General features: G+C 42.3%; 1 protein-coding gene across 3 annotated transcripts; it reads left to right on the top strand.

Annotated features, from left to right (window-relative positions):
* Positions 1-1,805: 1,805 nt before the first annotated feature.
* Positions 1,806-12,609, top strand: anxa6 (annexin A6). 3 transcript variants are annotated; one of them, XM_076739018.1, is made up of 25 exons: positions 1,806-1,941; positions 2,898-2,953; positions 4,999-5,083; positions 5,220-5,314; positions 5,444-5,557; positions 5,658-5,748; positions 5,835-5,914; positions 6,044-6,100; positions 6,583-6,676; positions 7,086-7,181; positions 7,269-7,327; positions 7,435-7,557; positions 7,645-7,703; positions 8,027-8,105; positions 8,768-8,849; positions 8,940-9,034; positions 9,157-9,270; positions 9,444-9,534; positions 9,615-9,694; positions 9,925-9,978; positions 10,080-10,173; positions 10,303-10,398; positions 10,524-10,582; positions 10,816-10,938; positions 12,170-12,609. In XM_076739018.1, the coding sequence occupies exons 2-25, from the start codon at positions 2,951-2,953 to the stop codon at positions 12,227-12,229; spliced, it is 1,983 nt and encodes a 660-aa protein (XP_076595133.1). In that variant the 5' UTR covers positions 1,806-1,941; positions 2,898-2,950; the 3' UTR covers positions 12,230-12,609. The 3 variants fall into 3 exon arrangements, 2 of the variants coding, with proteins under 2 accessions (XP_076595133.1, XP_076595132.1); XM_076739017.1 differs by having other exon boundaries at positions 10,816-10,953; XR_013077566.1 differs by lacking the exon at positions 8,027-8,105.
* Positions 12,610-13,543: the final 934 nt, after the last annotated feature.

Here is a 13,543-nt window from a genome sequence, read left to right as displayed (position 1 = left end):
TATGTGGTGAAAACAGCGCAGTGAAGCAAAAAATATCCGTGCACTGTTGACTTGGATGAAGGAAACATGATTTCTGCTGCGATATATACAAGACTGGCCTGTGTGACCCTCCCACTCAATGGAATTACTTACAAAGTAGCCTTTCTCACTCCCGACCAGTTTGGATCATAATGTGCTCATTATTGCGTGGAAGGCCCAGGGTGAGAACAGCAAATCCCATTCAGAATGTCAAAAATGCTTTTGTGTTCGTTTCATTTGTTTGTCTTTTTTCACAAGTTTTCGGTCCATTTTTCCAATGTATGAATTTTTAGGATAGATCAATAGATCTTAGGGAATATAAACTGTCTTGGGGATTGAACTGTTCAGAGAAAAACTGCTGAGAAAACTAAAATAACTAAGCAGTTATAATTACAGTTATTGGTAAAATAATCACTGGTTTCCTGCAAATGGAAAAAGCATACAGATTGTGAAAACATGGATGCAATCAAAACTTTTATGAATCAGTTCAGGATAAACAGATTTTCTGTAAATTACAATAAACTTATTAACCGCATTTCGTGCTCTTCAGGATGTTAGCGTGTTCAGAAATGAGGGTCGTTCCTCAGGATCAATCTGTAATGCACTTTCAATGCAGAAGAGGTCAGTGTACAACAATAACATGTCATTACTGGTGCCTCCCACCTCAAAGGGTCCACTCACAACGATATATATAGCACCTTTCATACAAACATGCAGCCCAAAGTATTTCACACAGCAAACCTGAAACAACATGCACCAGCTGAAATAGTGCCAATGTAGACACAAGTTACAACTCAAATCTTACACTGAGCCCTTAGCAGGCGTAAAGTCCTCCCTAAAATAATGTGAGCATCATTTTGAAAGATGGGAAAACTTTTTAAATATAGTTTCTTATTATGAGAAAAATAAAAAGTCAACGGATACAAAGCATCTTCTAATGTGCACTGAATAATGCATAAGAGTAAGAGAAAACAAGTCAAACAACCACATTTCCTTGATAGACTGGGTGCATTGTCCCCTCTTCACAGATTAAAAGTCTGCTTGAGTTCATACAGTAGTGTCAGGCACAGAGTGATAGTAACCGTAGACCAAAACCAGGCCAATGACACTGAAACACACTGAGTCATGCTTCTGCTGTGTGTGCACTGGGTACGTAGCCTCTGCTTCCTGGAAATCACCTCTCTCTTCGTCTAAACTACAATACACCACACCAAGAATGAACGTCTGCAGCTAAAGACGGTGGCCTACAACTGAATCCGAGCTGAAAATAATTTCTGATGTCATTCATGAAGTTTTATCAGTGCTTGTGCCTCTTACCACAGCACCACTTAGAGTTTATGTGTTCAGCCTCTGTTTGGCTTGTTTCATATTTTAAGATTTTTCCATAAGTCCACAATGCTGACAAGGCCCCCCCTCTCTCCCCTGACCCCCTAACTATGCTGGTATGTCTCTATCCCCCTCTTATTGGAACAGACACCTGACGGGACAGAAATAGAGCACGCAAGCCCCCTGCCAGCCCCCCCATTTGAACTCTCGGTCATGTGACCAACTTCACAAATCCAATCGAGATTAAAGTGAAAACGGTGGACCCCCTAAATGCAAGAACGGAAGCTGTGCGTGAAGTTCTGCGTAAAATTACGCGTGATCCGTGAGTTCGATATCAGTAAGGACTGCGTAATACCCGGTCACACACGAAGCATACTGAAAGACATTCAGGCTCGCACACACACACACACACACACACACACACACACACGCTCGGGAGAGGTTGCGCGACAGAGCGCCGCAGTCGTTGCGTCACAGAGGACACGTAACGGGACGGCCGAGTCTGACCGGAGGAGACGGACCGGCTGGGTGAGCAGGGACAGAGCTGAGACAGCAGGACCATCCTCACCGGACACCGATACTTCCTGCACCGAGAAGGTAAGCCAGTATGTGTCCTTTGCACACATCTTCAGCCGAATAAGCTGCGTCTTCACTTGTCCCATGCGGTAGAAATACACTGGAGAAGTTTGCTGATGCGTCACTAATATGTACCAGAGATTTGCTGGAGAGAGACCACTGCATGACTCTTCAGTGCAGAGCATGAGTGCATATGAAAACGACACAGTTCACAACTACAACGTTTTGATACAGAGAAAGAAAATCTATAGATCTGAAGTTTATTCTAAGTTCCAGTTCGGGGTACAGAGAAGGGTGCGGCTCTGTATATACAGAGGCCAAGTCCCACCAGACACTGATTCTGACATGAAGTGAAACATATGCATGCTATTTCGGGAGAGCTTCTGTCTTAAACAAACAGTACCGCATTTAAAACCTTAATGGGAGTTTTCTTTCCTTTCCTCTGTTTAAAAGCTGAATTTGTGTGGGTCTACATTTCTCCTTTTAATTTGATCTTATCTGTGGAAATATATTCTGAGTTTTGCACTATTTCTGCCTTCAGAAATAAAGCCAGGGAAAGTTAGCATGACTAGTTTCTCTATAGTACCTGAGTCTTCGTATGCTTGACTTGTCTGAATGGCTGCATTATAGGTTAGAGTATGGCTGCTTGGAAAATGTGATGAAATAATTTTCCTGCCAATTGGCTTAATGCAAATTCCACCCACTGACATGCCATCTTAGGTGAATGAGAAGTCAAGTCGAATAGAAACTCCTTGTTCTGTATCTTGCGCTGCTCTTGTGCTGCTCTCACTCAGCATTACTATATGTGGTGATCCATTTTAAAAACAGTACACTGAACAGTCCACCTCAATAGATTTACCCAGATGGGATCATCATCATGTACTGTCCCTTTCCTGCACTCTGGAGTGAAATGACACCTTCACGAGGACAGTGGGGCTTTCTGTTCAGCCCTATCATCATTTCTCTCTCTCCTCTAGGCCTCAAACTATTGATTCCTGCACAGTGTTGACACAGAAGACCAAATATAGAAATGGTAAGTAGACAGGGCCTTTCTCATCTTGCAGTATGATGCAGATTAATATACTGTATATACCACATTGTCTATGGAACATGGATGGCTTTGTGTATCACTGAATGAGGTGTGGACAGAGTGAGGCCATTTTTCTGCCATCTGCCACCATGTGACTTCTCCCCATCATAAAGGCAGCAGTGTAGGGTGTCATTGCTACCTGTGGCAGCTGCACATCTGATAGACACACCTGACAGTTTCTTTCTAAAGGCAGTGGCTTCGTAGAATTATTTAAGGCTCGTGGCAGACGTTTTTACTTTATTGTCCGTGCTGTCAGTCAGTTCCCCATCATTCTGGTTTAATTTGAAGTGAAATACACTCTTGCTCTTAATTATCCTCAGAAGAAACAGAAGAAATAAGTGTCACCCAGGGAGGAATGAAGGGGAAGAAACTTAGCTTTTATCAGCAAATCCACATTAGTTCTTTTTCCATATAAGGCCCATGATAAGAAATGAGCTTAGTTTAGTTGAAGGCCTGTTGCTAGGGGCTTGTATTTGTGGCCCTGTTGCTGTGGGGGTGAACCTCTCCAGCTGTCATGAAAAGTGATGGTCGTTGTAGTGAAGCAGAGGATCAGAGCATGTGCAGTGGGCCCTCAGCAGGGTGGAGAGCACATTTGGCTGCTTGCCTCAATGCAGCAATAATCTCTACAGCAGCAGCTGCAGTTTGAGCTTTCGTTGTGTAGGCCAAGTTTTCTTATTTCCCACAATGAATGAGCATCTAACATCACCATCACCACCAGCAGCATCAGAGGGCCAAAAGATTATGGAGGGGTCAGCGGTAGCTTTTTTTTTTTTTTTTTTTTTTTTTTACAACATTGTTCTAATGCAGAGCTTTGTTTTTTCTCTGCGTTCCCAAAGGAGTTTGTTTGTGTATGAGCAGTGGAAAGACAGACCCTGCAAAGGGAGATACTTTGTGCGCAACCTGACCCCCTACTGCCCAAACACACCCACTATCCTAACCCCTACATGCATGCACTCATCTCACACACACTCATGCACACACGCACACACACATGGCAGGTTTTCCTCTGAACTGCTGGGGGTGAGACAGGTGCACGCTGTCAGCTGCTGAAATGGCAGACTTGGCTTCACCTCCTATCCCAGAGTCCCGTCATTGCCACTTGTACACAGTCCACTCCTCACACCCTGCAAGGAAGTGTGGGTCATCAAAGTACACTGTTAGAAAAATGGGAAATGCAGTACAAACTTGTGACCTTGAAAAAGCAGATTGTACCGTGGGCCCTAACCTCCTGATACTTAGTTGGGAAGGTTCACATCCAACCTCTTTCTCAGCTTTATAAGCTGTCTGGTTTAAGGCAAGCAGCATCTACAGAGTCATAGCAAATGTTGAAGGAGAAAACGTTGAAAAACAGCTGGTCTGTAATAGAACAAGCCATGCTGTTGCTTCTGTGAGGCTGCACTTAAGCAGATGACGAGTCGAGTTAAACGCTATCGTCATCATGCTAATGTGTTCACACCAGCAATGCTAATGTGCTGATGTTTGGCAGGAATAATGTTCACAAACGTAGTTTAGCGTGCTAACATTTGCTAGCTAGTACTAAACACAAAGTACGGATGAGGGTTATGGGATTACTACTATTTTTTGTTCAGAAGCCAGCATTGGAGAAATTAAAATTTTGACCTAATCGCACGAGATGAAAAGTTACAGAATCGACATGGTCGCTGAAATCTGTCCTCAAGGTACCAAATTTCATGGCAATCCATCCAATAGTCATCGAGACATTTTGCTAAAAAACCAAAAATGTCACACTCATGCTGGTGCTTGAGGAAACGTCACATAATCATCAAAGTCCGAAGGCTTTATCCTCTGGGGACTGTGGGTGTTTGAATGCATCAAATTTAATTTCATCAGTTATCTGTTATGGATCAGTTATGGAAACACTGACACCTCTAGAGCCACGCTGCTCGTGTGGCACAAAATGAAAATAATATATTCACAATAAAAAAAAGTCTCACCTCTGAAATTCGTCCTGATGATCTTTCTTACAGGTGTTCAGAGGCACAATTACAGGTGCTCCAGACTTTGATCCCAGCGCCGATGCCGAGACTCTTTACAATGCGATGAAAGGCATCGGTGAGTGCATCACAGCTCCACGACCTTTGGCCACAGGGCGCAAAGAATTTCACACGGCATTTGTGACAGGGATGCAGTCAGTGATAAGTTTGCTCCACTGACATGAAGGATGTTGAAAAATCTTTGTGTTCCTTAGGAAGTGATAAAGAGGCTATATTGGACCTGGTCACCTCAAGAAGCAATGCGCAGAGGCAGGAAATCATTGCAGCATACAAAAGCAGCTTTGGAAAGGTAAAATAATACATTTCATCTCATCTCTTATTTTTCAGAAACGGTTTAAATATCATGCCAAACGGTAGCTTTCAACACATTTACACAGCAGCAGTTATAAATCTATTATGCTTTTTGTTCTTTCAACAGGACCTGATTGATGATCTGAAGTATGAGCTGACGGGAAAATTTGAACGTCTCATCGTCAGTCTGATGAGAACCCCAGCCTACCATGATGCCAAAGAAATCCATGATGCAGTCAAAGTAAGACATGTACCTCATAGTAAGGCTTTTATCAGAATCTGTCACATCTAATGAAGCTGAAACTACTTATTACATATTAAACCCGCTACTCTGTTTCAAGGGAGCTGGGACAAATGAGAGATGCCTTATTGAAGTCATGGCATCCAGAAACAACAAGCAGATACATGAGATGGTTGCAGCATACAAGGATGGTAAGAATAAGATGTCATTTATTTTAAATAGTACATTGCGTTGTAAGTACATCTTAGCTTTTTTGCATTGACGTCTGTGTCTGCAGCCTATGGCAGTGACATAGAGGACGATATAACTGCGGACACTTCAGGTCACTTTAAGAAGATGCTGGTTGCTTTACTTCAGGTCAGTTCACAGAGGAGTTGATATTATCACCAGTGAAGTGTCCAGTCGAGCATACAGTGACTGTCGTAGTCACAGTAGCTTTAACCAGTGACTGATCAGCAGCATGTTGTTTTGCTTTGACGGTTCCAGGGGACCAGAGATGAGTCAGGAGTGGTGAACGCAGACCTGGTGGAGCAGGATGCACAAGTGAGAATTTGAACATGTTATGATGAGTAGAGAAGGGCAACATGTTTGGGCTTATTGACTTTATATGGCCTTAAAAAGTAATTGAATCTTTAAAAGTGTAACTTTTTGTTTCACTCTGCGTGGATGAGTTTCTGTAACAGTAACATGGAGGTGACAGTTGAATGGCCTCATCTCAATATATTGTCACTTTGTACCAAAGTGTTGTGCTGATACTATTCAAGACATTGTTGAAACAGTCAAAACATATACCAACAAGACGAAGAGTCTACAGCCATGCTAGTGGTGGGACTTAGACATCGGGGTGCTTTGAGCTAAATGCTAACAACAGCATGCTAGCATGCGTACAGTGACAATGACATGAAAACCCCGAATACAATATTAATTTGCAATTTATGATTAAGTTACTAATTGGGGTAGATTTTGTCATTTTGTCATTTGATTTTCTCCATGATCTATTCCCCTGGTTTCTTACCCCTGTGTAGGAGCTGTACGCAGCTGGAGAGGAGCAGTGGGGGACAGACGAGGCCACATTCATCATGATCCTGGGAAGCCGTAGTGTGACCCACCTCCACATGGGTGAGACCAGCTCTCTGGGAAATTGTCACAACAGTGAGGCATCCAGGCATTCCCACTGTGGCCTCGACTTTCTCAGGAGTCAGTCACACATTGAAAGTTGTTGTCGGAGTTGTAATTGTAGAACGATGAGTTGTATACACTCTTGTACGACCTTCCCTTCTCTGTCAAATGCCAAGAAAACTGTCTGAAGCCTGCTGCTCAGAACTGACAGGGTTAAAATATGTCATATGTAATAGGTTCAAATGCGATTTGATTTCATGCCAAGGAGTGAAGAAGTTGTAACTTTAACACAACTGAACTTACATTTCCTGCTCACCAATCATCAATAGAATGTTGAGATACACATTAACATAGCTCAGTAAGCTTGAGATGAGAGACATTACTGAACGTTGTCTTCTGCTGTCTTCAGTTTTCGATGCGTACGAGAAGATGACAGAGCTGTCCATAGAGGACAGCATAAAGAATGAGCTGTCTGGGGACTTTGAGAGGCTGATGCTGGCTGTTGGTAAGAAATTCATTGAAAGTACCGCATTATGATGACATGGGGCATGTTAATCTAACACAGAGCTCTCTCCCTGTTTTTTTCACACAGTCCAGTGTATAAGGAGTGTTCCCATGTTCTTTGCCAAGCGGCTTTACAAGTCAATGAAGGTAAGTTTGCTCTAAGTAAAATAGCTGAACAACACAGCCATTATGACACATTTTTCTTCTTATCCCGTATCCTGTCCCTAAATGCTTGTCCTCTCTGTCATTTCCAGGGTCTCGGTACAGCTGACAACACCCTGATCAGGATCATGATTTCTCGCTCTGAAATAGACATGTTGGACATTCGAGAGTGTTTCCGTTTAAGATATGAGAAGTCACTTTATAACATGATTAAGGTTGGTTAAACACTTAAAAAATGTGCTAAATAGCATTTGAAGATTGTGCACCTATAACCTGATTCTATGTGTGTTTAAACCTGTCAGGATGACACATCAGGGGATTACAAGAGGACTCTGCTTAATCTGTGTGGAGGAGATGATGAGTAAGTTAAAATATGGCTGCAAGCAACAGCAGCAACCAGTTGGGGGTGATAGAGCACCTCTTTTCAGGACTTACTGTTTTCTGAGGGGACTATAACTCTGAGAAATGCGTTTTGACTTAATGGAAGAAGCATGTTGTCATTGCTGTAGTGAAGAGACATGTGAAAACTACTTAAATTAATATCACAAGACTGTCTGAAAGTAAAGCAGCAGTGTTTAGTCCATGTAATCATTGATCCATGTTCCCAGAAGAGTACCCACTCTGTACTGCTTGAGGTTTCGGCTTTGCTGAGTGTGTTGTTTTGTGTCAAACTGATCATTACAGCTTAGCTGGAGAGTTCTTCCCTGAAGCTGCTCAGATAGCCTACAAGATGTGGGAATTAAGTGCCATGACCAAAATCCAGGTTTGGGCCCCATCTGCTCCCACTTTAGATGTGTCCGCATGTTTGGCTTGGCAGTCGCATGCATCCTAATTACCTGCTGACCCTGCAAGGGCCTCCTTCTTGCAGTGCCATGAACTTGCGCTGTTAACATTGCATTGTCTGCACAGAGAAGTCTTTGTGTAACTGCCGATATGATCAGAATGCTGTTCATTCAGATACAAATAGTTCTTGTTGTAATGCGCTCTCCTTTGCTTGTCCAAGCAGTGAATGTCAGAAGGGTCTCAGCATTTTGGTCAACAATAGCTCGACTCACTAACTGTCTATAAAACTGAGATGTTTTTCAGCCTACCCACCTTTTCATTGTTGGTGGTGTCATGGCCTCTAACCTCAAGAGGGCACACTCCCTCTCAAATGTCAGGAGATTATTATCAGAAATCTTAGCATGCTTTTTTCAGAATTGTGTTATCCGCAGAGTAATCTACCAACTCTTTTGCATACATTGTAGATTTCTGCATGTCTGGTGCTTTAAATTTACACAGCTGGTGTATTATATAATACTGCATTTGATCTAATATGTATTTAATCAAGTGAAACTGTCCTACTTTTCCGCTTCACATTATGTGTGGTTTTCTGTGTTAATTATTGAGTCTCACACTTCTAAATGTGTCATTCCACTCCCTTAGCTAAGGCCAACAGTCCGCCCTGCACCCAACTTTGACCCTGCTGCCGATGCACAAGCACTGAGGAAAGCTATGAAGGGATTCGGTACGCAACCCTGAAAGCTAAAGTACATTTGCACGGCCATAATTTTACAAAACAAGTTCTACAAATGCTACTGCCTGTTGCTGTCTACAGGAACAGATGAAGATGCAATCATTGACATCGTTGCACAGAGGAGCAACGCTCAGAGGCAAGAGATCAGGCAGACCTTCAAATCCCTCCTGGGAAGGGTGAGAAAAAAAGAAATAAATAAGGACATATGCTGGATATATCTTATATGTTAAACTCAACATCTCATTGGTTAATTGCTCAGCAAGTGTGTAACGACTCAATGTGTTCAATCTGCCCTCAGGATCTGATGAAGGACCTGAAGTCTGAACTGTCAAAGAACTTAGAGAGGCTGATTATTGGGCTCATGTTGACTCCTGCAGAGTTTGATGCCAAAATGATGAGGAAGGCGATGGAGGTACAGTTGTTCATCGTTGACTTTGCTGATTTACATAGCTAAACGTATTTTTTCAAAACATATGAGGCGGCACAGTTCACACATACTCTTCTTAACTACGTGGATCTCGTTCACCTGGTTTGTGTTTTTTGCTCCTCTGCCTTTTTTGTGCTTAAAACCCTTCATCTTAACAGGGTGCTGGGACAGATGAACATGCTCTGATCGAGATCCTGGTCACCAGGAGCAATGAGGAAATACAAGCCATGAACGCTGCCTATAAGAATGGTGAGTTTGATACTGGGGGAAAAAAAGGCTGTAAGACACTTTCCTTTTCCTTTAACATGCAATATATCACGTACCCACAGCCTATAAGAAGACTCTGGAGGAAGCTATTCAGTCAGACACATCAGGCCACTTCTGCCGCATCCTTGTTTCTCTCGTGCAGGTAATGTTCATCATCATGAGAACTTAGACTGTGTTTGATTTCCACGCCCACTCACTGGTTGCAGTCTGTCTGCTGACTGTAGCAGAGAACTAAAGACGTCCATTTAATCACTTGCACGGTTTTCTTTTGCAATGTCTTACTTAACATATTAAAGAAAAAAAAACGCTCTTGGTGAGCCACTGATATTTCATCATTGAGAATTTATATTTAACCATCTTTACTCTGTTCAGGGTGCAAGAGAGGAGGGCCCTGTAGATGTGGAAAGAGCTAATGCAGATGCTCAGGTGACTTAGTGTATGACTTAATGTATCCCGTGACATTTCACTGTGTTAGAATATGAAATGGAGGAATGTGTTGAAATTTTTGTTCCTCCTGAACTTCTCAGGAACTTGCAGATGCATGCAATGCAGACTCTGATGACATGGAGATGAAGTTCATGAGTATTCTGTGCACCAGAAGTTTCCCCCATCTTAGGAGAGGTAAAGGTCAAGACAGATAGATCACAGTGATTAGCCAGTCACAAAAGTAAATGCATGTTTGGTACATTTCAAAGCAAAATGAAAAGGATCCAGCTCGGGAAAGCTCATCATACTTCTCGTTGTTCACAGTATTCCAGGAGTTTGTCAGATGCACCAATAAGGACATTGAACAGATTATCAAGAAGGAGATGTCAGGAGATGTGAAAAACGCCTTTTATGCTATAGGTAATGACTCTTTGACCTCAGGAATTATAATATTGCACTTTGGAGTGTGTCACAGTGCACACAGCTGACAGCATCCATTCTGTGGCTCCTCCTCAGCCCTTTCTTGATCTCTCTTTGCTTTGCAGTTCGCAGTGTAAAGAACCAGCCGTCTTATTTTGCAGACCGCTTATACAAAGCCATGAAGGTATTTATTCATTGTGCTTTAAATATTTGTGTGCTGTTGTATAATTCAAGCTGCAGGCCTGCAGCAGACCACTCTGACCTTGGATCCCACATAAAGCAAGTGATAAGGTCAAATTTGTTGGTGCATATATTTTATTTCCAGGTGTCTGCAGCTGAGTGCTCTCAGACAGTACCAGCCAGCAGCTACTGTAACTGAATCAGAATACACAAAGTGTCTATTGATCCCCTCTGCAGGGCCTCGGTACAGACGACAGAGCGCTGATCCGCATCATGGTGTCCCGTTGCGAGATCGACCTTTTCAACATTCGTAAAGAGTTCAAGGAAACACATGATGACTCCCTCCATGAATTCATCCAGGTAGAAACCATGATCGTAAGTCGCAGTCTTTGTCTACTAACACTCCTGGTTGGTGTGTGGTGTTCTCATCTCATCTGTGTGTCTTTGTGGAGTTTTTGTCTCGTCGCCTTTGTCCTGCTCTGCGTGCGTGTTGCACATCCTTCTTCTGCTGCTGTGGTGGGGTGGTGGGGTATGGTAATCTATAGCTTCCTGTGGTGGACTATGGGTCTGTGGGTACTGCACAGCTGTTTAGGAATTTCCCTTGCATGCTCAACTTCCTCTCTATATCCGCTGTGTGATTGGCTGACAGCCGCAGAGACAGGAAGTCTCCCAGAAGCAGTTCTATAATAACTTACAGATGAAATCACCATGACACCAATACAGACGAATGAGTAGACTGCCCTGGATTGGCTTCTCCACAAATATTATCAGATTATGCAACAGGAAGGATTGCTATAAGTTGTTTATTCTGAAGTGTGCATTCAGTAAAAGGAACATATGTTTTCGTCATCAATTTCAATTGCAAAAGAGATTTTGATTCAAGCAATTCATTAAATGCTACATTCTTTAATAAGCAAGTTTAGCCGACTTACAGAAAAGCTAATGTCACCGACGATGCAGAGCATTTTAAATTTTGGGAAATCCTCTTTCTTGCTGAGTGTGAGATGAGAAAATCCATACAAATCCCATGCCCCTGCAGCAAATCTACCTGCCCGCACCTTTTGTTTTTGTTTTGACTTTGTTAAGTTTTCTGAGGGGTTGTTAAGAGTCAGGCTAGCTGTTTCGTAGTGTCTCCAGTCTTACCAGCTGCTGTGTGTAGTTTCATATTTACTGTACAGCCGTGAGAGCGGTGTCAATCTTCTCATTTACCGCTTGGCGAAAAAGCAAATGAGCGTAGTTCCCAAAATGAGGAACTATCCCTTTAAAAATTTGTAGTCTTGTATAATTATGATGACGATTATAAAGATAGAAATCTGCATGAGTGTCAGCTGATATTTAGGGTAATTCCACTTTTGACTCTCTTCTTGACTTAAGTTAATTTTGCGACTTTTGTCCCCGTGACACTCATTCATTCAGCATTAGTGAAAGATAAACACAGTTTTGCTGTTGTGTGAGGGAGAAGAGGGAGAAGTAAACCCCACTTTCCGGCTTCAGCTGCGCGATGACCAAATGTCAGCAGACATAAACATGAGGAAACAGTATTTTCCATTAATCCAAGCTCCTTCTGTGTGTGTTTCCCATCATTGTACAGGGCGATACCTCAGGAGACTACCGTAAAACCCTGCTGATGCTCTGCGGAGGGGAAGATTAAATGTGTCACAGCCTTCAGTGGGAAACCATGTCACAAGCCTGATCACAGAGTGAAACTGTGGTGGTTAACTTCAGTATCTGTTGTCACTGTACCCAAAACTGCTGCCACTGCTCAGCCAAATCAAGTGACCTATGACTTCCTAGCCCTCCAAGCCAGTTCTCACGCTCTCATGTCCGACCGTCCTGTCTGTCTCTCTTTTTTTTTTCTTTTTTTTTTTTTTTACAGAGTCATGTGTGACACGTAGATGTTCACGTTAGTGTGGAAAGGTGCCTCACATGTAATGCAGATCGGATTAACAAGAGGAATAGTGCCTTCAGATCGCAAGCTGTCCATCGATGACTGTGATTTTAAGGTGTCATAAATACCTGAATAAAATGATTAAAGACAAAAAAGTCTCTCTTTCTTCTTACACTGTTGAGACCCATTTTTTCTACACTTATATGTATAAATGCAGATTATGTTAAATTGAAATGATGCTAGCTCACATTTTCTGTTACAGTATGTGTTGTGGGTGGGCTGCCCTGGTTTGTATTGGGCAGGGCAGTTCAATGATTAACTGTGTTGATACTGGCAGTACCACCGGGCCCAGCAGAATGGGAACTACAATATTTAACACCAGGAAACTCCCGCTCCAAGTCGATGCCTGCTCTGGTGAACAAATTCAACAATACACATACATTATTGTTGTTCACAAACGTGAACTATATGTAAATAAACATTGATATTAACAGAATAACTAAAAAAATTAGTATTTTAACTAATGGGTAACAGCTAGCAGCTCATGTTAGGAATAAATCTAAGCAAATTAGGCTCTTGTTAACCCTTTCGACCACTCTGCTTCTTAACATTCAAACACATTGTAGAGGTATTATGTGACTTCCTCAGCTAGCTGACTACTTACCTTGTCTCAACAGTTATTTTTACCCCTACACATTTAAATATTTGAAAAAAATAAAACTTGTCATTGACTCTTAAACTATTAACATGTCACTTTAAACTTCATTTCACGTGTTGGACAAATGTACAAGACAGCTGCCTCTGTTCTTGTCGGTGTCTCAGTTCATTGCGTATGTTTGAGTGCAGCTGTTGTCAGGCCATCTTTGTGTTAAAAGAGGAAAGATGAAAAAAGACGCATGTGGCGAGGAAATCCCCTGCAGTACGCCAAAATCCTAGGCAACAAATAGAGTCGACAGCAGTCAGTCACACTCCGGTTTTAATGGCACACCCAACCTGAAATTGCTCCATTTGATGATAATTATGAGAGATTAAGAGATTACTTCAATAGAACATTGTTAATATGCAGCCAATGTCAAA

This window comes from Chaetodon auriga, chromosome 9 (genome assembly GCF_051107435.1).
Source record: "Chaetodon auriga isolate fChaAug3 chromosome 9, fChaAug3.hap1, whole genome shotgun sequence".
Classification (NCBI taxonomy): Eukaryota; Metazoa; Chordata; class Actinopteri; order Chaetodontiformes; family Chaetodontidae; genus Chaetodon; species Chaetodon auriga.
Note: the sequence above shows the minus strand (reverse complement) of the source record. Positions and strands in the feature narration are given on the sequence as shown.

What these genes read in the sequence shown, in the direction of transcription:
- anxa6 (XM_076739017.1), top strand. An exon ending in ACAAAAGCAGCTTTGGAAAG is followed by an intron (nt 5,315 to 5,443) that starts GTAAAATAATAC and finishes TTCTTTCAACAG; the next exon opens with GACCTGATTGATGATCTGAA. An exon ending in TCCTTGTTTCTCTCGTGCAG is followed by an intron (nt 9,695 to 9,924) that starts GTAATGTTCATC and finishes TACTCTGTTCAG; the next exon opens with GGTGCAAGAGAGGAGGGCCC.